At 34.4% G+C, this 22,942-nt stretch overlaps 1 protein-coding gene across 2 annotated transcripts in view; it reads right to left on the reverse strand.

Moving 5' to 3' along the window:
• The window catches only part of LOC119607533, a 166,505-nt gene that overhangs the window by 20,797 nt on the left and 122,766 nt on the right, over nt 1-22,942 (reverse strand). The window contains exons 4-5 of one of the 2 annotated variants that reach the window (XM_037961489.1): nt 20,735-20,823; nt 20,226-20,662 (exon numbers count right to left, since the gene is read on the reverse strand). In XM_037961489.1, the coding sequence (XP_037817417.1) occupies nt 20,226-20,662; nt 20,735-20,823 (526 nt within the window). Of the gene's footprint in view, nt 1-20,225; nt 20,824-22,942 lie in introns of both variants that reach the window. The other variant, XM_037961488.1, reaches the window with a different exon arrangement.

A 22,942-nucleotide genomic window follows, 5' to 3' on the forward strand; every position in this document is an offset into this window, starting at 1 on the left:
CGTAATAAAAACAGCAACACAAAAATAGATGCCATCTTCATGTTGTGGCTGCCACAAATATATGTTGCTGAGACTATCCACTACTTAAGTACTAGTTGCAAAAGATGTTCATGGTGGTGGCGGTGTCGTTGTTGGTACATGCTTATGTTCATGTTCGTGTTCATGACTCCTTTGCTGGTGAATGTACTGTGTGGAGGCGTTAAATAAAATCTCACACAAAAAAAAAAGAAACGTTACTGTCTTGCATAATGAATGTTGTTGGCATGGTTGTTGCAAGTAGTGTTGTATTCACGTGTGTTTTACTGCCTCCTTTTTGATCATCATGTATAGATTTTCCTCTCCCCTCTCACGTTCTTCTTCTCTTGTTGAATGATCTTGAAAGTTATGCAACACACTTGTAAGTTGTCATATTGACACCCTTTTTGTTGTTATTGTTGTTGCTGTATGGGTTGTTGTGGCAGCTGTAGGAGCTATTGTTGCTATCTATAAAAGGAGCTGAGGATGATTTGCATAAATTACAGTTTTAACTACAGTTTTCTGAAATACAAACAAAACGTGTGTAAGTGTAAGCTGTTTTGGAAGGGAATGTTAAATTGAATGATGTTTCAAAGATGATGTCACACTTGCTGATACTGGCAGCCATATGGATTTTAGGTTTTCAAAATCATTAAACTTTCAATATTCAATAATGATCGAAATCTGCATTTAATTTATTATTAAGAGTTCGATCGATATCAAATGTTGCAATTTGGCTTCAGTTTATTGTAATGGACCTTTAAAAGGTTATGTCATATTGTAGAAGCAGCCGGCCAATGTACTCTCACTTGTTTCTATAGTTTGCGAAATGGATCTTACACTAATCCGCCATAAGATAACTATGTATGTAGTAAGCGAATGTGTGCAGAACCGATTCATGATCATGCACAATGGAGATCAGAGAAAGAGCAAATGCTTGACAGTTTTCTCTTTATACTCATTGTGACAATTTCAATGCACGATCAATACAGATATCGTTATCCGTTGATGCAGATCAGGATAAAGCAAATGCTCGTTGAATTTCTTTTTAACCTCATTGTGACAACTTTAACAAAATGAGCATTCATTATACAATGCACGATCATCACAGATTTCATTATTCGTTGATGCAGATCAGTGTTAGAGCTAATGCTCGTTAGTTTCTCTTTATCCTTATTGTGACAACTTTTACAAAATGAGCATTTATTTTACAATGTACGATCAACACAGATTTCATTATTCGTTGATGTAGATCAGGGTTAGAGCTAATACTCGTTAGTTTTCTCTTTATCCTCATTGTGACAACTTTTACAAAATGAGCATTCATTATGCAATGCACGATCAACACAGATATCGTTATTCATTAATGATCTCGCACGAGTTTGAGTCGAAAGACAGTTTTGGATTTGTATTGAGAATTTGATCGATATCGATGTCGCAATTTTGGTCCAGTTGCAATCGACTTTAGAATGAATACGTTACGTTATAGACGTGATCTCATTTGAGTTCAGTGTACTAGCTAAAGTGGGAGCTCTATTTGGCGATAAGGCAGTTCAGAGATGGAACAAATTCTTGACAGTTTCTTCATTTCATCATTGTGACAACTTTTATAACATTCCTATGCATAAAAAGTAGATTACACGATCACCACAGATATTAATATTCATTGACGTTCTTGCGAGAGCAAGAGAGACGGCATCATAAGGTATGGCTTTCTTGATATTGTGAAGGATAGTTAAGGCAGGAGGTGAGAGGCAATTAGATCAGAATGTCTGTAGTATCAGCTAGAGCAGCTTTAAGTTCTAGTTATCTCATTAAAGAGATAAAGAAATGATGTCGTATAAAAGCCAGAGAGAGAGAGATTTAATGCAAGTTTCGAATTTGGATATTTGCATCTATTACGATGAATATTAATGAAGTATATTCATTCAAACAAGTTCATAGAAATCACTTCTTAAGATGCGTGAAACGTCCGATGTAACAAGGACGAATACCTTTCAAGCCTCAGGTTGTAACGATCTAGATAATTGCAACACTCGCAGTATAATCCTCGACTAAGAAAGTGTAATAAGAAATATCATTGACCAAACTATGGCGATTATAATTAGTTTTACTTGAATGGTTTAAGGGGAATGATTCCTTAATCCTGATCTAATGAACCAGGATTGATCAAACCAAAGACCACTTGGATGGTTTAAGGATACTTTAATCCTGTTCTAATGTACTAGGATTGATCAAACTAAAGATCACTTGGATGGTTTAAGGGGAAGGATTCTTTTATCATGATCTAATGAACTAGGATTGTTCAAACGAAAGATCACTTGGATGGTTTAAGGGGAAGGATTCTTAATGTGGATGATCTTGTCGATCCTGTGAAAAAATAAAATCTTAATTTTGGCGATCATGTGGATCCTGTTAAAAAAATCAATTATATACGTTAGCAGTACATCTTTGAAAAAGTTAAGATCATGAAAGAGACTTGAACTAAGGTATCAGCATTCTTATATATCGGTACAATTACGATTCTTCTTAATATAAGCGAATATTGTAGCATATCATTACAATGCTCCTGCCTTAATTGGGGCGAACTTGAAGATCCTCTGGGCTCCCAAGGAATACGTTAACTCTACTATATTCATTGTCATAACAACTTTGAAAAAGTTAAGATCATGAAAGAGACTTATACTGTGATATCGGCGCTCTTGCAGAGTGTGAATATCCCTTTGCACAAAGGTTAAGTCTAGAGACGACCCTTCGGTTGCACTTTCATCAGACATTTCATTTCTCTGGATGCCCTTATGTCCTGAAACCCAGAACAACTAAAGGTGATGTTGTGTCAGTAGTGCCAAATGATGAATACAATTGATAAGACATTTCGATTAATAACGTTGGACTTAAGAGCCTTGGTTGATGCAATGCTGTCCAAGTGGATATGTATAGTCGAATTTTCGAAATTCAGTTCCCGGATTCTTGTCGAGGCTGTAACAACCCAGCAAAAACTGGGTAATAGCTTTCCATTGTAACTACTTACCTAACAATATACTTTTCAATGACTACTACATATCGTCTGGATTACATAGAAGTAGTCTAATAAGGTCTTACTAATAATGTATTATATAAATACTTCTAAATCATTAGTCATCTTGCCGGTGAAGATATAAAAGCTGTATACGTTTTTTTCAGGCGATTTTCAATGACTACTTTTTCAAATTACTTGTAATCGTTTGTGGTAAGTACTTGCCTCCAATGACATCACCGTGTTAAAATAATGACTTAAAATGCTATTGTGTAAGTAAATTTTGGCATTTAACCGCTTACATGGTAATGAAAGTTTTTACTGGGAATGTTATATATCTCTGCCTGAAAGACCGTGCAGGTCTTTCAGGCAGAGATCAGATAGTCGAAGAGACAACAGTTTTTCGGAGAAAATTCCCAAGCCCGTGCCCCTGAACCATCTGTGTAGGTGGAGATCAAGTCATCCTTTAGGACAATCGTTCCTTGTCGGTATTCTGGTCTTAAACGACCTATTAAAATTCAGTGTAGGTCTGCCTATCTTATGTAGGATGGTGCTGTGACCAATACGATCGTATCAAGGGGAGTTATATTTAGCATCGTCTCTAGACTGGCCTGAGGGGTGGAGCTCGTAATCTGATTGAAAGATTTTCGTCCTTAAATCATTGGTAATTTCTACAATTTCAATTGTTCTGCGGTTCCAACTACAGGACTTCACAAAACGATTCTGGTTGGCTATAAAGAAGCACAGCTAAGTGAAAAATATGTATGCGATATGACGTTAGGTATTAAGTCTAAATTAGGTCATACTTTTCAAAGATAATATCCCCCTTTTAAAACTCATCTTTTGACATCATAATAAAAATAATAATTAACAATTATTAAACCATAATCGTTGAATGTGACAGCGGCAACAAAGTTTTCAAACGTTTGTATTTTTAATGAAGCAATATCCGTTAAATTCAAATTCAAACTATACGAATACACTTTACTCGTATAGATAATTATTTGCCATGAGTACCTAAAATGTTAGTCTTTGTTTCGCTATTTTTTATTATTATTTTTTTTTTTTTTGCATAAGCAATTGTATTATTTATTATTACTTTAATGGATTTTGAATAAACGTTTTCTATAATGCAAAAAAAAAAAAAAAATTGGAATAGTATAAAAAAAAACAAGACATCCGCCAACGCGGTAATATTCTTATAATATTAAATTCTATATACAGTTTTTTTCTCATTCTAAAAACACAACTTTATTTTTTTGTGCAGTTGCCGTTGCCTTTATACATTAGAAATCCAAGGCCAATGAAGCCAGCCAAATCGAATTCTTTAAGTCTTTTTAAGCAGACACATGGACGGACAAATAGACACAACAGACATTTAATATGGTTAGACTTGTGGAAGTTGTGAACAACAAAAAAAAAAAACGTATTAAATGCAGACAGACTTAATGGTGGCATTGCAATTTTATATGGTTGGAAATGTTTGAGGTGGTAGTGGCGCGTTAGTGGTTGGTGTTTTTAAAGAGTTTTTTATATTTGCAACAAGTTTCTTTTCTTGTTGTTGCTATTACTAATGTTATGTATTAAATTTGCATCTAACGTACGTAATACAGCAAGAGTAACGTAACCAACAATAACAACAAGTGTTCTATCTAAGCTTTGAAGACGCGTAACAAATTTGAAACAAACAACACACACATAGATATAAATTAAAAGAGATACAACGCAATAGAAGTTTAATTCTTGCGATGGCGTAATGAATCTTTAACTAAGGACTGAGACTAGAAACTATTAAATACAGTCAATAAGTCTAGTCTATGGTCTACTCTATAGTCTAGTCTAAAAGTAGAGTCTAATGGTCTACTCTATAACTGTCTACGCTACTGAATATCTATAGTGTAGGCTACAGTCTATCATATCTAGTCTATAGTCTAGTCTATAGTCTAGTCTTAGTCTAGTCTATAGTCCTATTCTATAGTCTAGCTATAGTCTAGTCTATAGTCTAGTCTATAGTCTAGTCTATAGTCTAGTCTATAGTCTAGTCTATAGTCTAGTCTATAGTCTAGTCTATAGTCTAGTCTATAGTCTAGTCTATAGTCTAGTCTATAGTCTAGTCTATAGTCTAGTCTATAGTCTAGTCTATAGTCTAGTCTATAGTCTAGTCTATAGTCTAGTCTATAGTCTAGTCTATAGTCTAGTCTATAGTCTAGTCTATAGTCTAGTCTATAGTCTAGTCTATAGTCTAGTCTATAGTCTAGTCTATAGTCTAGTCTATAGTCTAGTCTAGTCTAGTCTATAGTCTAGTCTATAGTCTAGTCTATAGTCTAGTCTATAGTCTAGTCTATAGTCTAGTCTATAGTCTAGTCTATAGTCTAGTCTATAGTCTAGTCTATAGTCCAGTCTATAGTGTAGTCTATAGTCTAGCCTATAGTCTAGTCTATAGTCTAGTCTATAGTCTAGTCTATAGTCTAGCCTATAGTCTAGTTTATAGTCTAGTCTATAGTCTAGTCTAGTCTAGTCTATAGTCTAGTCTATAGTCTAGTCTATAGTCTAGTCTATAGTCTAGTCTATAGTCTAGTCTATAGTCTAGTCTATAGTCTAGTCTATAGTCTAGTCTATAGTCTAGTCTATAGTCCAGTCTATAGTGTAGTCTATAGTCTAGCCTATAGTCTAGTCTATAGTCTAGTCTATAGTCTAGTCTATAGTCTAGTCTATAGTCTAGTCTATAGGCTAGACTATAGACTAGACTATAGTCTAGTCTATAGTCTAGTCTATAGTCTAGTCTATAGTCTAGTCTATAGTCTAGCCTATAGTCTAGTCTATAGTCTAGTCTATAGTCTAGTCTATAGTCTAGTCTATAGTCTAGTCTATAGTCTAGTCTATAGTCTAGTCTATAGTCTAGTCTATAGTCTAGTCTATAGTCTAGTCTATAGTCTAGTCTATAGTCTAGTCTATAGTCTAGTCTATAGTCTAGTCTTATAGTCTATAGTCTAGTCTATAGTCTAGTCTATAGTCTAGTCTATAGTCTAGTCTATAGTCTAGTCTATAGTCTAGTCTATAGTCTAGTCTATAGTCTAGTCTATAGTCTAGTCTATAGTCTAGTCTATAGTCTAGTCTATAGTCTAGTCTATAGTCTAGTCTATAGTCTAGTCTATAGTCTAGTCTATAGTCTAGTCTATAGTCTAGTCTATAGTCTAGTCTATAGTCTAGTCTATAGTCTAGTCTATAGTCTAGTCTATAGTCTAGTCTATAGTCTAGTCTATAGTCTAGTCTATAGTCTAGTCTAGTCTAGTCTATAGTCTAGTCTTAGTCTAGTCTATAGTCTAGTCTATAGTCTAGTCTATAGTCTAGTCTATAGTCTAGTCTATAGTCTAGTCTATAGTCTAGTCTAGTCTATAGTCTAGTCTATAGTCTAGTCTATAGTCTAGTCTATAGTCTAGTCTATAGTCTATCTATAGTCTAGTCTAGTCTAGTCTATAGTAGTCTATAGTCTAGTCTATAGTCTAGTCTATAGTCTAGTCTATAGTCTAGTCTATAGTCTAGTCTATAGTCTAGTCTATAGTCTAGTCTATAGTCTAGTCTATAGTCTAGTCTATAGTCTAGTCTATAGTCTAGTCTATAGTCTAGTCTATAGTCTAGTCTATAGTCTAGTCTATATCTAGTCTTAGTCTAGTCTAGTCTAGTCTATAGTCTAGTCTATAGTCTAGTCTATAGTCCAGTCTATAGTCTAGTCTATAGTCTAGTCTATAGTCCAGTCTATAGTGTAGTCTATAGTCTAGCCTATAGTCTAGTCTATAGTCTAGTCTATAGTCTAGTCTATAGTCTAGTCTATAGTCTAGTCTATAGTCCAGTCTATAGTCTAGTCTATAGTCTAGTCTATAGTCCAGTCTATAGTCCAGTCTATAGTGTAGTCTATAGTCTAGTCTATAGTCTAGTCTATAGTCTAGTCTATAGTCTAGTCTATAGTCTAGCCTATAGTCTAGTCTATAGTCTAGTCTATAGTGTAGTCTATAGTCTATAGCTATAGTCTAGTCTATAGTCTAGTCTATAGTCTAGTCTATAGTCTAGTCTATAGTCTAGTCTATAGTCTAGTCTATAGTCTAGTCTATAGTCTAGTCTATAGTCTAGTCTATAGTCTAGTCTATAGTCTAGTCTATAGCTAGTCTATAGTCTAGTCTATAGTCTAGTCTATAGTCTAGTCTATAGTCTAGTCTATAGTCTAGTCTATAGTCTAGTCTATAGTCTAGTCTATAGTCTAGTCTATAGTCTAGTCTATAGTCTAGTCTATAGTCTAGTCTATAGTCTAGTCTATAGTCTAGTCTATAGTCTAGTCTATAGTCTAGTCTATAGTCTAGTCTATAGTCTAGTCTATAGTCTAGTCTATAGTCTAGTCTATAGTCTAGTCTATAGTCTAGTCTATAGTCTAGTCTATAGTCTAGTCTATAGTCTAGTCTATAGTCTAGTCTATAGTCTAGTCTATAGTCTAGTCTATAGTCTAGTCTATAGTCTAGTCTATAGTCTAGTCTATAGTCTAGTCTATAGTCTAGTCTATAGTCTAGTCTATAGTCTAGTCTATAGTCTAGTCTATAGTCTAGTCTATAGTCTAGTCTATAGTCTAGTCTATAGTCTAGTCTATAGTCTAGTCTATAGTCTAGTCTATAGTCTAGTCTATAGTCTAGTCTATAGTCTAGTCTATAGTCTAGTCTATAGTCTAGTCTATAGTCTAGTCTATAGTCTAGTCTATAGTCTAGTCTATAGTCTAGTCTATAGTCTAGTCTATAGTCTAGTCTATAGTCTAGTCTATAGTCTAGTCTATAGTCTAGTCTATAGTCTAGTCTATAGTCTAGTCTATAGTCTAGTCTATATCTAGTCTATAGTCTAGTCTATAGTCTAGTCTATAGTCTAGTCTATAGTCTAGTCTATAGTCTAGTCTATAGTCTAGTCTATAGTCTAGTCTATAGTCTAGTCTATAGTCTAGTCTATAGTCTAGTCTATAGTCTAGTCTATAGTCTAGTCTATAGTCTAGTCTATAGTCTAGTCTATAGTCTAGTCTATAGTCTAGTCTATAGTCTAGTCTATAGTCTAGTCTATAGTCTAGTCTATAGTCTAGTCTATAGTCTAGTCTATAGTCTAGTCTATAGTCTAGTCTATAGTCTAGTCTATAGTCTAGTCTATAGTCTAGTCTATAGTCTAGTCTATAGTCTAGTCTATAGTCTAGTCTATAGTCTAGTCTATAGTCTAGTCTATAGTCTAGTCATAGTCTAGTCTATAGTCTAGTCTCTAGTCTAGTCTAGTCTAGTATAGTCTAGTCTATAGTCTAGTCTATAGTCTAGTAGTCTAGTCATAGTCTAGTCTATAGTCTAGTCTATAGTCTAGTCTATAGTCTAGTCTATAGTCTAGTCTATAGTCTAGTCTATAGTCTAGTCTATAGTCTAGTCTATAGTCTAGTCTATAGTCTAGTCTATAGTCTAGTCTATAGTCTAGTCTATAGTCTAGTCTATAGTCTAGTCTATAGTCTAGTCTATAGTCTAGTCTAGTCTATAGTCTAGTCTATAGTCTATAGTCTAGTCTATAGTCTAGTCTATAGTCTAGTCTATAGTCTAGTCTATAGTCTAGTCTATAGTCTAGTCTATAGTCTAGTCTATAGTCTAGTCTATAGTCTAGTCTATAGTCTAGTCTATAGTCTATAGTCTAGTCTATAGTCTAGTCTATAGTCTTGTCTATAGTCTAGTCTATAGTCTAGTCTATAGTCTAGTCTACAGTCTAGTCTAGTCTATAGTCTAGTCTATAGTCTAGTCTATAGTCTAGTCTATAGTCTAGTCTATAGTCTAGTCTATAGTCTAGTCTATAGTCTAGTCTATAGTATATTCTATAGTCTAGTCTATAGTTTAGTCTATGGTCTAGTTTATAGTCTAGTCTATAGTCTAGTCTATAGTCTAGTCTATAGTCTAGTCTATAGTCTAGTCTATAGTATAGTTTATAGTCTAGTCTATAGTTTAGTCTATGGTCTAGTCTATAGTCCAGTCTATAGCCTAGTCTAGTCTATAGTTTAGTCTATATTCCAGTCTATATTCTAGTCTATAGTCTAGTCTATAGTTTAGTTTATAATTTAGTCTATGGTCTAGTCTATAGTCCAGTCTATAGCCTAGTCTAGTCTATAGTCTCGTCTATAGTCTAGTCTATAGTCTAGGCTATAGTCTAGGCTATAGTCTAGTCTATAGTCTAGGCTATAGTCTAGTCTATAGTCCAGTCTATAGTCTAGTCTAGTCTATAGTTTAGTCTATATTCCAGTCTATAGTCTAGTCTATAGTCTAGTCTGTAGTCTAGTCTATAGTCTAGTCTATAGTCTAGTATATAGTCTAGTCTATAGTCTAGTCTATAGTCTAGTCTATAGTCTTGTCTATAGTTTAGTCTATAGTCTAGTCTATTGTCCAGTCTATAGTGTAGAGAATAGTCTATATACAGCTCATTGCGTATCACAATGGAGCTGTTATAACTGTTGCAAACTAAAGACGCCTTTAACTCAACCCAGTCCTTAAAAAACAAATACCTGACTCTATGTCTGTTAAAGAGTTGTATTTAAAAATACCTGTATTTTGCAAAATTCATAAATTAAATGTCTACGTTTACAAATTAAGCAAAATAAATAGACAAAAACTCGCATAATTCATTTACTATTCACCAAGTAGTAGTTGAGGTGAGTTAGTTAAGTTTAGTGATTAAATTAAGAAACTACTGTTTTGTCAAAATGTTTAATTTCAATTGTCAGTTTTAAATTGATTAGATCTTTTATAAAACTTTTTTTCATACATTCTGTTGTTACTTTATGATGATGTTGTTTCTGTTCGTTTTCATGCATGTGATAATCTCTAGAGCTATTGTTTTAAAGCTAGTGTTTGGCTTCGTTTTGCAAAATTGTTGATTTCCGTTGGCTGATACATTAATAATGTTTATAAATTTAATTATGTTAAAAAGTGTTTAAAACATTTAGTTACACATAGTTGAGTTGGTTAATCTTGATTTTTTGCAAAGATATGACATACCTTTAATGAACTTTTAATGGTTGGCAGGGGAAAGGGGAAATTTTTAGAATAAGACGGGAAAGTATACGAAAAGTTTTTGAATTGGTTTCTTATTAGAGATGTGACCACAGATTGAGTATAGATAATCTGTAGACTGAACTATAGACTAGGCTATTGACCAGACAATAAACTGGCTTATAGACTGTCCTAGATATAGACCAGATTATCGACCTAAACGATAGACTAGACCTATAGACTGGGCTATTGACCAGACTAGATATAGACCAGATTATCGACTAAACAATAGACTAGACTAGAATATAGACTAGACTATAGACTAGACTATAGGACTAGACTATAGACTAGACTATAGACTAGACTATAGACTAGACTATAGACTAGACTATAGACTAGACTATAGACTAGACTATAGACTAGACTATAGACTAGACTATAGACTAGAATATAGACTAGACTATAGACTAGACTATAGACTAGACTATAGACTAGACTATAGACTAGACTATAGACTAGACTATAGACTAGACTATAGACTAGACTATAGACTAGACTATAGACTAGACTATAGACTAGACTATAGACTAGACTATACTAGACTATAGACTAGACTATAGACTAGACTAGACTAGACTATAGACTAGACTATAGACTAGACTATACTATAATAGACTAGACTATAGACTAGACTATAGACTAGACTATAGACTAGACTATAGACTAGACTATAGACTAGACTATAGACTAGACTATAGACTAGACTATAGACTAGCTATAGACTAGACTATAGACTAGACTATAGACTAGACTATAGACTAGACTAGACTAGACTATAGACTAGACTATAGACTAGACTATAGACTAGACTATAGACTAGACTATAGACTAGACTATAGCTAGACTATAGACTAGACTATAGACTAGACTATAGACTAGACTATAGACTAGACTATAGACTAGACTATAGACTAGACTATAGACTAGAGATACTAGACTATACTAGACTATAGACTAGACTATAGACTAGACTATAGACTAGACTATAGACTAGACTATAGACTAGACTATAGACTAGACTATAGGACTAGACTATAGACTAGACTATAGACTAGACTATAGACTAGACTATAGACTAGACTATAGACTAGACTATAGACTAGACTATAGACTAGACTATAGACTAGACTATAGACTAGACTATAGACTAGACTATAGACTAGACTATAGACTAGACTATAGACTAGACTATAGACTAGACTATAGACTAGACTATAGACTAGACTAGTAGACTAGACTATAGACTAGACTATAGACTAGACTATAGACTAGACTATAGACTAGACTATAGACTAGACTATAGACTAGACTAGACTAGACTATAGACTAGACTATAGACTAGACTATAGACTAGACTATAGACTAGACTATAGACTAGACTATAGACTAGACTATAGACTAGACTATAGACTAGACTATAGACTAGACTATAGACTAGACTATAGACTAGACTATAGACTAGACTATAGACTATAGACTAGACTATAGACTAGACTATAGACTAGACTATAGACTAGACTATAGACTAGACTATAGACTAGACTATAGACTAGACTATAGACTAGACTATAGACTAGACTATAGACTAGACTATAGACTAGACTATAGACTAGACTATAGACTAGACTATAGACTAGACTATAGACTAGACTATAGACTAGACTATAGACTAGACTATAGACTAGACTATAGACTAGACTATAGACTAGACTATAGACTAGACTATAGACTAGACTATAGACTAGACTATAGACTAGACTATAGACTAGACTATAGACTAGACTATAGACTAGACTATAGACTAGACTATAGACTAGACTATAGACTAGACTATAGACTAGACTATAGACTAGACTATAGACTAGACTATAGACTAGACTATAGACTAGACTATAGACTAGACTAGACTATAGACTAGACTATAGACTAGACTATAGACTAGGACTATAGACTAGACTATAGACTAGACTATAGACTAGACTATAGACTAGACTTGACTATAGACTAGACTATAGACTAGACTATAGACTAGACTATAGACTAGACTATAGACTAGACTGTAGACTAGACTGTAGACTAGACTATAGACTAGACTAGACTATAGACTAGACTATAGACTAAACTTTAGACTAGACTATAGACAAGACTATAGTCTTTAAACTAGACTATAAACTAGTCTATAGACTAGACTTTAGACTATACTATGGACTAGATTATTTGATAATTTCGATTTCTTCAAATGCCTTAATATTCAACCGCTCGTCTAAGTTTCCTGAAATTATTTATCCACTAATGAGTTATTAAGCCCCCACTTAAGAGTGTAATTTAACATATTTAAAAAATGTTTAAATATGTTTTTAAATATTTATTGTTTTTTCGTTCCACCAACATTCCATCACTTCAGTTTTAAGCTTAAAAGCTTGTTTATGTTTTGGCCATAAATTAAAGAAAAAACTTTAAGGGGATCCGATATTAGTTATATGTTGTTTGTACAAGAGTCGTTAGCATTTTATAGGCATTCCTTTTTTGTGAGTTTTGGTTTTTTCTTTTGTCAAAAATTTATTACTGTCTGTTCTTTAACACAATGCAGCTGAGAAGAGAACAATCAAATAATATTTGACACTTTAAAATATTATTTTGCATATGTTTGGGATTTACTTTTTCAAATTCAATTTCAAATACATTTATCAAAAATTTGGTATGCCGGCAATTTTGTTGCATCATTTTTGTTTAAAATGTGGCGACATAATCCTTTTAAAATGATGTCTCAAATTAATGTTTCCACATGGGGATTACAAAGTACATTTGTTTATGAATTGAGTTAAGGTGCCTTTTTTAAGAATGTTTTTTCAACAAAATAAAGGTGGAGTTTTTATAGTGAAACATAAATTTTATAAATAACAATTGGTAGACATTTAAAACTTTTTTTCAAATAAATTGCTTAATATTCATTTGATGATAAATGTGATTGTTAATTTATTTGCTGTTTTACGTTTTAGGAAATGATTAAGCGTTAGGCTGGAGGTATTAAGAATTTCGCAAATGTATTTCAAAGAAATTCGAATTTATTAAGTTTGTTAGGTTTAGTCACAGTATTTTTCCTATAAGCTGCAAAGAGAGAGATAGAGAGAGAGAGAGGGATATAGAGACACGCGGATATTATGAGAAAGAGTTGCAGTAAACGCAGTAAATCGCTGGCTCTATCACCCATTGTATCTAAAACCTGAAATATAAATCCTTTTCATACAGCCGAAGGTATTTGTCATTAGCCCGGAATATTGATGATATGGGTTACCATCGAAATCCTTTAGAAGCCAGAATATACAAATAATGCCTGATAATATCCCACTTAATTGATCCTAATTCAAGGAAATCCATATGCTCTGGACGAAGGTCCTAAGATAAGATGAGCGTTAAACTACTCTTCTACAATCCCTAAACAAATATCCCACTTAACTCTTCCTAACACAAGGAAATCCAGAAGCTTTAATTAAAGGCCATAGGTTAGGTGGACTCCTTTACATAAAGACTACTGATGGAACAACCTTATATAGTGATCTATGAATGGAATTATCTTTCAATTTTCAGAAACTCAGTTTCCATAACGTTGTTCTTCAAAATTATGCAGTAACATCGCACTCCGGCAATACTAGATGTGTTCAAGCGTTTCACATCCCCTTTCGCATATTCTACGTTCGACTGAATCCGAATACTAACTTCGAAGTAACTGCTTCCAAGAAGACTTGTCGTCTTATCGAAGATCAAGGTTTAGAGAATTATGAACATAAAGAGAACGTCTCTTTTTAACAAAATATTAACCCAAATCCTTTTAAATATAGTTTGCTAGTACCGATCTGTATCGTTTGTCTCCAGAAAATATTAAACTTTATGATAATTTTAAACGATATCTTATCGCTCGCGGCAATAAAAAAGTCTTAGTAGAGATCAAGTACGATAGTATAGTTTCGAAAATTAAGATTTTGGCATTGTGAAGGGTTTCAGGTGAGTGATTGGTCTGAACCAGTCAAAACATAATTACATTTTGAGGTAAAACGAAAGCACTCGTTTAAACCAGAGCAATTGAGACGAGAGTTATCAAACGACAGTAATCCTAAAAAGACAACGAAGATGACGACCGAAATGTTCTTTAACTCAGACCTGAATTGCGACACTGTTTGAGATTAATCTCAAACAGTGTCCCTACGGAGCATGTTATCTTGATATACCTCTAGTCATCCGGAACTATAAACTAATGATGATCAAATGTATCCTCGACCTTTCCTTGGAATGATTTGACATGGGGTCGAATCAGAAAACCATATAATCTGGGAACCGATAATCCACAGGGCAGAGTTTAGGACTTTGTCTTGTCTCGATTATTGTTGAGGTCACTTCGGGGTGCATGTGGTGGCTGTGGTTTAAAACAAATTTGTGGGAAGAGACTGTAAAGTCTTTAGTTCTGGATTATGGTGTCGTCGAGACGACAGATACCCAACAGAGGAGTGACTGTGGGACTAAGCGTTATAAATGCGTTGATGTCAAATGTATATGATACGAGATGGATGTAGAAGTAAGCGGACGTGTCGGATGATTGAGAAGTGTGCTAAGTTAAAAGGTATACAAATGATACTATTAAACATTCCTTCCTTGTCTGGGTATGTTTAGGGTTTACACTGTCCTCGACTTACTTGGTGGATTCGTGCTTCGATCTACCGATTACATCTTTAGTTGTTGTTGCCGAAAAGGAAGGCACTGTGAAGGGTTGCTGGCAAATAACTGGTCTGTACCAGTAAATACGTAATCACAATTTGTGGTAAAACGAAAACACTCTGTTACACCAGAGCGATTGAGACAAGAGATATCAAACAACAGTAATCCTAAAAAAATAACGACTATGACGTCCGAATTGCTCTTTAACTCAGACCTGAATGGTGACTTGTTTAATTTCACCAGTGTCTCTCCGAAGCATGTTATCTTGATGTACTTCCTGTGTACTTTGTGTTATAAATAGCTCAAGGATGAATGTAGGAGTAAGCGGACCTTTCCCACCTGTATGCCGGATGAATGTGAAGTGTACTGGGTTAAATGGTATACAAGTGTTATCATTGAATATTCCTTCCTTGTTCGGGTATGTTCATGATTTATACTGTCTTCGACTTATTAGATGGATTCAATTACGTCTCTAGTTGTTGTTGTTGTCGATTCAACAGAGGCTATCAAATTTGCGTGGTTGTAAACGGAAGTGCTGTTTTGCATCTCGAAAGTTAAGCTGCGGTGCAGTAATGGCCAGAGATTAGATAGCTCAAGTACTTGTACATGGATCAGCAGTACCATGTACAGAAATTGTCACCAGCGTTTATGATACACAAGGGGGGAGAGGGGTTGTCGTGGATGAAAACCACCACCATGAAATCCGGTTTTCAAGGCCGTTGTTCACGGTAAAGCACTTCGACATCTTGTTATTGTAGAGAGTATCACATGGCTGCAGTTGAAATCCCAATCACGGTATGAGAATATTGGCCAGACATTGAGAATGCTATTCTTAAGTGAGTGTTGCTTAAAGTACTGATGGACAAGTGCCTCAAGATAAGTCCTTGAGTCTTGAGTCTGCTTAACTTCGTTTAAGAAATGAGTTGGAATTGGTAGAGTTTCATTTTCAAAGGCGATCCTTTGTATTTGACTTCAACGAATGCATCTTCTTTGGTCGAGTTATGTATCGCAGTTTTCGCGATCCGCAGCGACTCTCTTATGACAAGGATAGTTCTAGTATGGAGAAAAGTGCTTAAACATAGAATTTCAGAGAGAAAAATTGTCAACTGAGCGTTCTTTATAAGTATCACAGAGAGGTGACGGATGTTCACGGCAAGCACTTCGACATCTTCTTATTGTAGAGAAGTATCACATGGTGGCTGCAGTTGAAATCCCAATCACGGTATGAGAATGTTGACCAGGCATTGTGAATGCTATTCTTAAGTGAGAGTTGCTTAAAGTACTGATGGACAAGTGCCCCAAGATAAGTCCTTGAGTCTTGAGTCTGCTCAACTTCGTTTGAGAAATTAGTTGGAATTTGTAGAGTTTTCGAGGGCGATACTCTGAATTTGACTTTAACGAATGCATCTTCATTGGTCGAGATATGTATCGCAGTTATCACGATCCGCAGGAGATTATGAAGTTCTAATATTGAGAAAAGAGCTTAAACATAGAATTGCAGAGAGAGGCAAATTGTCATGTTCATATCAAGCACTTTGACATCTTGTTATTGAAGAGAAGTATCACATGGTGGCTGCAGTTGAAAGCCTAACCATGGGATGAGAATATTAGCCAGGTATTGAGAATGCTATTTTTAAGTGAATGTTGCTTAAAGTACTGATGGACAAGTGCCTCGAGATAAGTCCTTTAGTCTTGAGTCTGCTCAACTTCGTTTGAGAAATGAGTTGGAATTGGTAGAGTTTTCGAGGGCGATCCTCTGAATTTGACTTTAACGAATGCATCTTCTTTGGTCGAGGTATATATCGCAGTTATCACGATCCGCAGCGACACTCCTATGACAAGGAGATTAGGTAGTTCTAATATTGAGAAAAGAGCTTAAACATAGAATTGCAGAGAGGGAGAGAAATTGTCAACTGAACGATATTTGTAATTGACTCAGAGAGGTGATGGATGTTCACGGCAAGCACTTCGACATCTTGTTATTGTAGAGAAGTATCACATGGTGGCTGCAGTTGAAAGCCTAACCACGGTATGAGAATGTTGACCAGGCATTTAGAATGCTATTCTTAAGTGAGTGTTGCTTAAAGGACTGATGGACAAGTGCCTCAAGATAAGTCCTTGAGTCTTGTTACTCAACTTCGTTTGAGAAATGAGTTGGAATTGGTAGAGTTTCATTTTCGAGGGCGATCCTTTGTATTTGACTTCAACGAATGCATCTTCTTTGGTCGAGTTATGTATCGCAGTTTTCGCGATCCGCAGCGACACTCTTATGACAAGGATATTAGATAGTTCTAGTATGGAGAAAAGTACTTAAACATAGAATTTCAGAGAGAAAAATTGTCAACTGAATGTTCTTTGTAAGTATCACAGGGAGGTGATTTATGTTCACATCAAGCACTTCGACAGCGACACTCTTATGACAAGGAGATTAGATAGCTCTAGTGTGGAGAAAGGTGCTTAAACATGAGAGAGGTGATGGATGGTCTCTAAACTAGGGTTCTATAGTTGAAACGAAAAGTCGACTTTTCGACTTTTTTCATTTAGTTAAAAGCTCGACTTTTCGACTTTTTTCATTTAGTTAAAAGTCGACTTTTCGACTTTTTGCATTTTATGAAAAGTCGATTTTTCGACTTTTTCATTTAATTAAAAGTCGACTTTTAGACTATAAGTATCGACTTTTCGACTTTTTCGACTTTTTTCATTTAGTTAAAACTCGACTTTTTTCATTTAGTTAAAAGTCGACTTTTCGACTTTTTGCATTTTATGAAAAGTCGATTTTTCGACTTTTTTCATTTAATTAAAAGTCGACTTTTAGACTATAAGTATCGACTTTTTTCAACTTTTTTCGACTTTTTCCGACTTTTCGATTTTTTCGACTATTTTTTTTACTTTTTTCGAGTTTTTCCGACTATTTTAGAGTTTTTGACTTTTTTTCCACTTTTTTTAAATTTTCGACTATTTTTGACTTGATTCTACAATTTTCGAGTTTTCGACTTTTTTCGAGTTTTCGACTTTTTTCGACTTTCTTCGACTTTTTTCGACTTTATTCGACTTTTTTCGAATTAACAAAGTCGACTTTTTTCACAGACGATAGTCGAGGTATCGACTTTTTTGGAACAAAATAGTCGACTTCGGCTTTTCGACTTTTTTCGACAAAAAGTCGATTGTTCGATTATTCGAAAGTCGACTTATAGAACCCTACTCTAAACCTGGTAATAATGTTGAGCTCTTCATATGTCTCAACGAAGTGTTATTAATGGACATTTTGTTAGATCATTTTAAGTTATTTGGGTTCCCAGGAGACTAATACTAATAGTGATTTGCTAAAGGATTGTAGGTGCCAGCTATTGTAACTAGTGTTGTAACTAGTTTGTTTCAAATTCATTCAGTTAAGTCATTTGTTGTAAAGTTAAACTATAATACGTTGTAAATTTGGTTTTAACTTTCATTTACTTTTTGTTAATTTTTTTTCCAATAAAAAGATAATTTACCATAACAATTGTTAATTATGTCACTATTCAGTTTGAATAAGAGAAAAAAATGGCAAAACGATAAAACTTAACAGCTGACATTAAGTAATCAAAAGTCAATTTTAAACAAAAAGAAATCTTTCACTTGTTTCGTTACAAAAATTTGTAACACAAAGCAGAACTAAAGGGCATAAAAAATTTTAAAACTATTCAAATTTTTTTATTATTATTTTTAGATAAAAATAACTGAAATAATAACTAAAACTTAATGAAAGTATAAATTCCTAATGAAAAAAAAAAACAAGTAAGAAATTATAGTCGGGCGAGGCCGACCATATAATACCCTACACCTTTGACAAAAATATAATGTGATTTAGTTGCCATAATAAAGCATATAAGTTGAATTTTACCTTGCCTTAGATATACATACTTAAGCCGTTTATTGTTGAATAAAATTGTGGACATTTAAGTGAAATTTTGATGGGGGCTTTTCATAGGGGCTAGGGTCATATGAGAACATATTATTATGGAATTCGTGGGGGTCATCAATCAAAGGCTAGGTGAAATAATGGACCGATGTAAACCATTCAGGGTTCATCTACGGTACCATAAAAGATCATGTGCCAAATTTCATTGAATTATCTCCAAAATTGCGACCTGTAGTTTGATTACATGTTTTAAAAGCCCTATTCGGGGGTTCAGTTGTATGGGGGCTAGGTGAAATAATGGACCGATGGTAACCATTTTCAATAGGCTTCGTCTACGGTACCATAAAAGATCATGTGCCAAATTTCATTGAATTATCTCCAAAATTGCGACCTGTAGTTTGATTACAAAGTTTAAAAGCCCTATTCGGGGGTTCAGTTGTATGGGCTTCGTATAGGCTTCATCCCTGGGACAATAGAAGATCATGTACCAAATTTCATTGAATTATCTTCAAAACCTGTAGTTTGATTACAAGGTTTACATGGACGGACGGACAGACAGACAGACAAACAGACAGACAGACAGACAGACAGACAGACAGACGGACGGACGGACGGACAGACGGACATAGCTAAATCGACTCAGAAAATGATTCTGAGTCGATTGGTATACTTTAAGGTGCGTATAGGACCAATATTATTGTGCGTTACAAACATCAGCACAAACCCAATATACCCTCCCCACTAAAGTGGTGTAGGGTATAAAAAAACAAATAATAATAGTCAAACTTAATTTGGTTACGCCAACACGCTAATTTTTTGTTTTTAAGTAGCCCACCCTAATAAACAAGCAAGAATTTCCATAATTAGCAGCTTCCCATGACCAGTAAAAGGCATTAGCATTTGAGGTTCAAGAACAAAAAAAAAAAACAATATGACTAAAAATATACTTTCTTGCTTAAAATAAAAAATAGAAAAGTAGACAAATCGTAATTTGTTAACCAAATAAAATTAAGCATCCCAACAATAATATATGACGAGATTAATAATCCCCCAACACCAAGAAGAAAAAAGTATTCAAAAAAGAATGAATTAAACAAATCGAACATTGAACTCCCCGGTAGCCGTATGAATCTAATGTTTATAGCTCATTTACTCTCTAAATCTTAACAAGACATTCTTCATTCTTTCAACTAAAAACTACTGCTGGCGATGGTGGTGATGATGTTGATGATATATTTCCGTGGTCTATGTACTTAAATCTTTTACTCCTACAGAATCTAATGAAATTTTAACCAACAAATCAAATCATTTTCAAATTAACAGCTCTTGTTTTTTGTGTTTTAATTTTGCTTGTTTTTGTTCTGCTTTACCAGTCTTCTTCATCATCATTATCACCTTTTTAATTTTTCAAAAAATCTTTACATCTGAAGCTTAATGTTTTCTTTAAAAATCTAAAAAAAAACTTTCTGAAAACTTATTGATCACTCACCTTTGGTTCGCGCATATTATCATTTTGCAAAATAGTTGTAGTTGTTGTGCTGGCATGATGTGTGGTTTGGGTGCCTACACCAACACTTTTACTGTTGTTGTTATTGCTACCCACACCACTATTATACTCCCGATATCTAGAACGCATTTCCTCCTCTTTAACCATATACTTGTCTTTATCTTTTGCCTTAATGGTCTGTTGTGTGCCCGCACTACTGCTGGTGCTGCTGCTCATACTTTTTCTCTCCACATCCTTTTTATCGGTTGCTGCCGCACCACCTGCCCCGAAAAGTTGTTTTACTTTCTCAAAACCTCCCAACTTCTTATTACGTTTCAATGTAGAACTATCTTCTGGACGACTATGGGCAGTTTGTGAATGTTGATCACGTCGTCGTAGGGTGGCGGATGTACTGCTGTTAGCTGTTGTTGGATATTTATCTAAATGTGGATCAAAGTGAGAGCCATCATCTATGGAACGTTCACGATAGATATAATTCTCTTTGCGCTTACCACAACGTTGATGCTCGCAATGGCGTCGCTCTTTCTTTAGGAAATTCTCACAGCTCTTGATGTCATCGGCTATGGTGCGCTTGCGCCATCTGTTGGGGAGAAATAAACATTTGGTTGGTTAGCTCTTTGAATTAAAAGTAGACTGTAGACTAGGCTATAGACTAGAGTAAAGATTAGGCTAAAAACTAGTCTCTAGACTAGACAATAGAAGAGATTATACACTAAAAGAAATACTAAAAACTAGACTATAGACCAGAAGATAGACTACACTATAGACTAGACTTAGACTATAATGTAGTCTATAGTCAAGTCTATAGTCAAGTCTATAGTCAAGTCTATAGTCTAGTCTATAGTCTAGTCTATAGTCTAGTCTATAGTCTAGTTTATAGTCTAGTCTATAGTCTAGTCTATAGTATATCCTATAATTTAGTCTATAGTCTAGTTTACAGTCTAGTTTACAGTCTAGTCTATAGTGTAGTCTATAGTCTAATCTATAGTCTAATCTATAGTCTAGTCTATAGTCTAGTCTATAGTCTAATCTATAGTCTAATCTATAGTCTAGTCCATAGTCTAGTCTATAGTCTAGTCTAAAGTCTAGTCTATAGTCTAGTCTATAGTCTAGTCTATAGTCTAGTCTATAGTCTAGTCTATAGTCTAGTCTATAGTCTAGTCTATAGTCTAGTCTATAGTCTAGTCTATAGTCTAGTCTATAGTCTAGTCTATAGTCTAGTCTATAGTCTAGTCTATAGTCTAGTCTATAGTCTAGTCTATAGTCTAGTCTATAGTCTAGTCTATAGTCTAGTCTATAGTCTAGTCTATAGTCTAGTCTATAGTCTAGTCTATAGTCTAGTCTATAGTCTAGTCTATAGTCTAGTCTATAGTCTAGTCTATAGTCTAGTCTATAGTCTAGTCTATAGTCTAGTCTATAGTCTAGTCTATAGTCTAGTCTATAGTCTAGTCTATAGTCTAGTCTATAGTCTAGTCTATAGTCTAGTCTATAGTCTAGTCTATAGTCTAGTCTATAGTCTAGTCTATAGTCTAGTCTATAGTCTAGATAGTCTAGTCTATAGTCTAGTCTATAGTCTAGTCTATAGTCTAGTCTATAGTCTAGTCTATAGTCTAGTCTATAGTCTAGTCTATTGTCTAGTCTATAGTCTAGTCTATAGTCTAGTCTATAGTCTAGTCTATAGTCTAGTCTATAGTCTAGTCTATAGTCTAGTCTATAGTCTAGTCTATAGTCTAGTCTATAGTCTAGTCTATAGTCTAGTCTATAGTCTAGTCTATAGTCTAGTCTATAGTCTAGTCTATAGTCTAGTCTATAGTCTAGTCTATAGTCTAGTCTATAGTCTAGTCTATAGTCTAGTCTATAGTCTAGTCTATAGTCTAGTCTATAGTCTAGTCTATAGTCTAGTCTATAGTCTAGTCTATAGTCGAGTCTATAGTCTAGTCTATAGTCTAGTCTATTAGTCTAGTCTATAGTCTAGTCATAGTCTAGTCTATAGTCTAGTCTATAGTCTAGTCTATAGTCTAGTCTATAGTCTAGTCTATAGTCCTAGTCTATAGTCTAGTCTATAGTCTAGTCTATAGTCTAGTCTATAGTCTAGTCTATAGTCTAGTCTATAGTCTAGTCTATAGTCTAGTCTATAGTCTAGTCTATAGTCTAGTCTATAGTCTAGTCTATAGTCTAGTCTATAGTCTAGTCTATAGTCTAGTCTATTAGTCTAGTCTATAGTCTAGTCTATAGTCTAGTCTATAGTCTAGTCTATAGTCTAGTCCTATAGTCTAGTCTATAGTCTAGTCTATAGTCTAGTCTATAGTCTAGTCTATAGTCTAGTCTATAGTCTAGTCTATAGTCTAGTCTATAGTCTAGTCTATAGTCTAGTCTATAGTCTAGTCTATAGTCTCAGTCTATAGTCTAGTCTAGTAGTCTAGTCTATAGTCTAGTCTATAGTCTAGTCTATAGTCTAGTCTATAGTCTAGTCTATAGTCTAGTCTATAGTCTAGTCTATAGTAGTCTATAGTCTAGTCTATAGTCTAGTCTATAGTCTAGTCTATAGTCTAGTCTATAGTCTAGTCTATAGTCTAGTCTATAGTCTAGTCTATAGTCTAGTCTAGTCTATAGTCTAGTCTATAGTCTAGTCTATAGTCTAGTCTATAGTCTAGTCTATAGTCTAGTCTATAGTCTAGTCTATAGTCTAGTCTATAGTC

Source organism: Lucilia sericata, unplaced genomic scaffold (assembly GCF_015586225.1).
Source record: "Lucilia sericata isolate MDLA Ls3-8-SP2 unplaced genomic scaffold, ASM1558622v1 Contig000702F_arrow, whole genome shotgun sequence".
Taxonomy (NCBI): Eukaryota; Metazoa; Arthropoda; class Insecta; order Diptera; family Calliphoridae; genus Lucilia; species Lucilia sericata.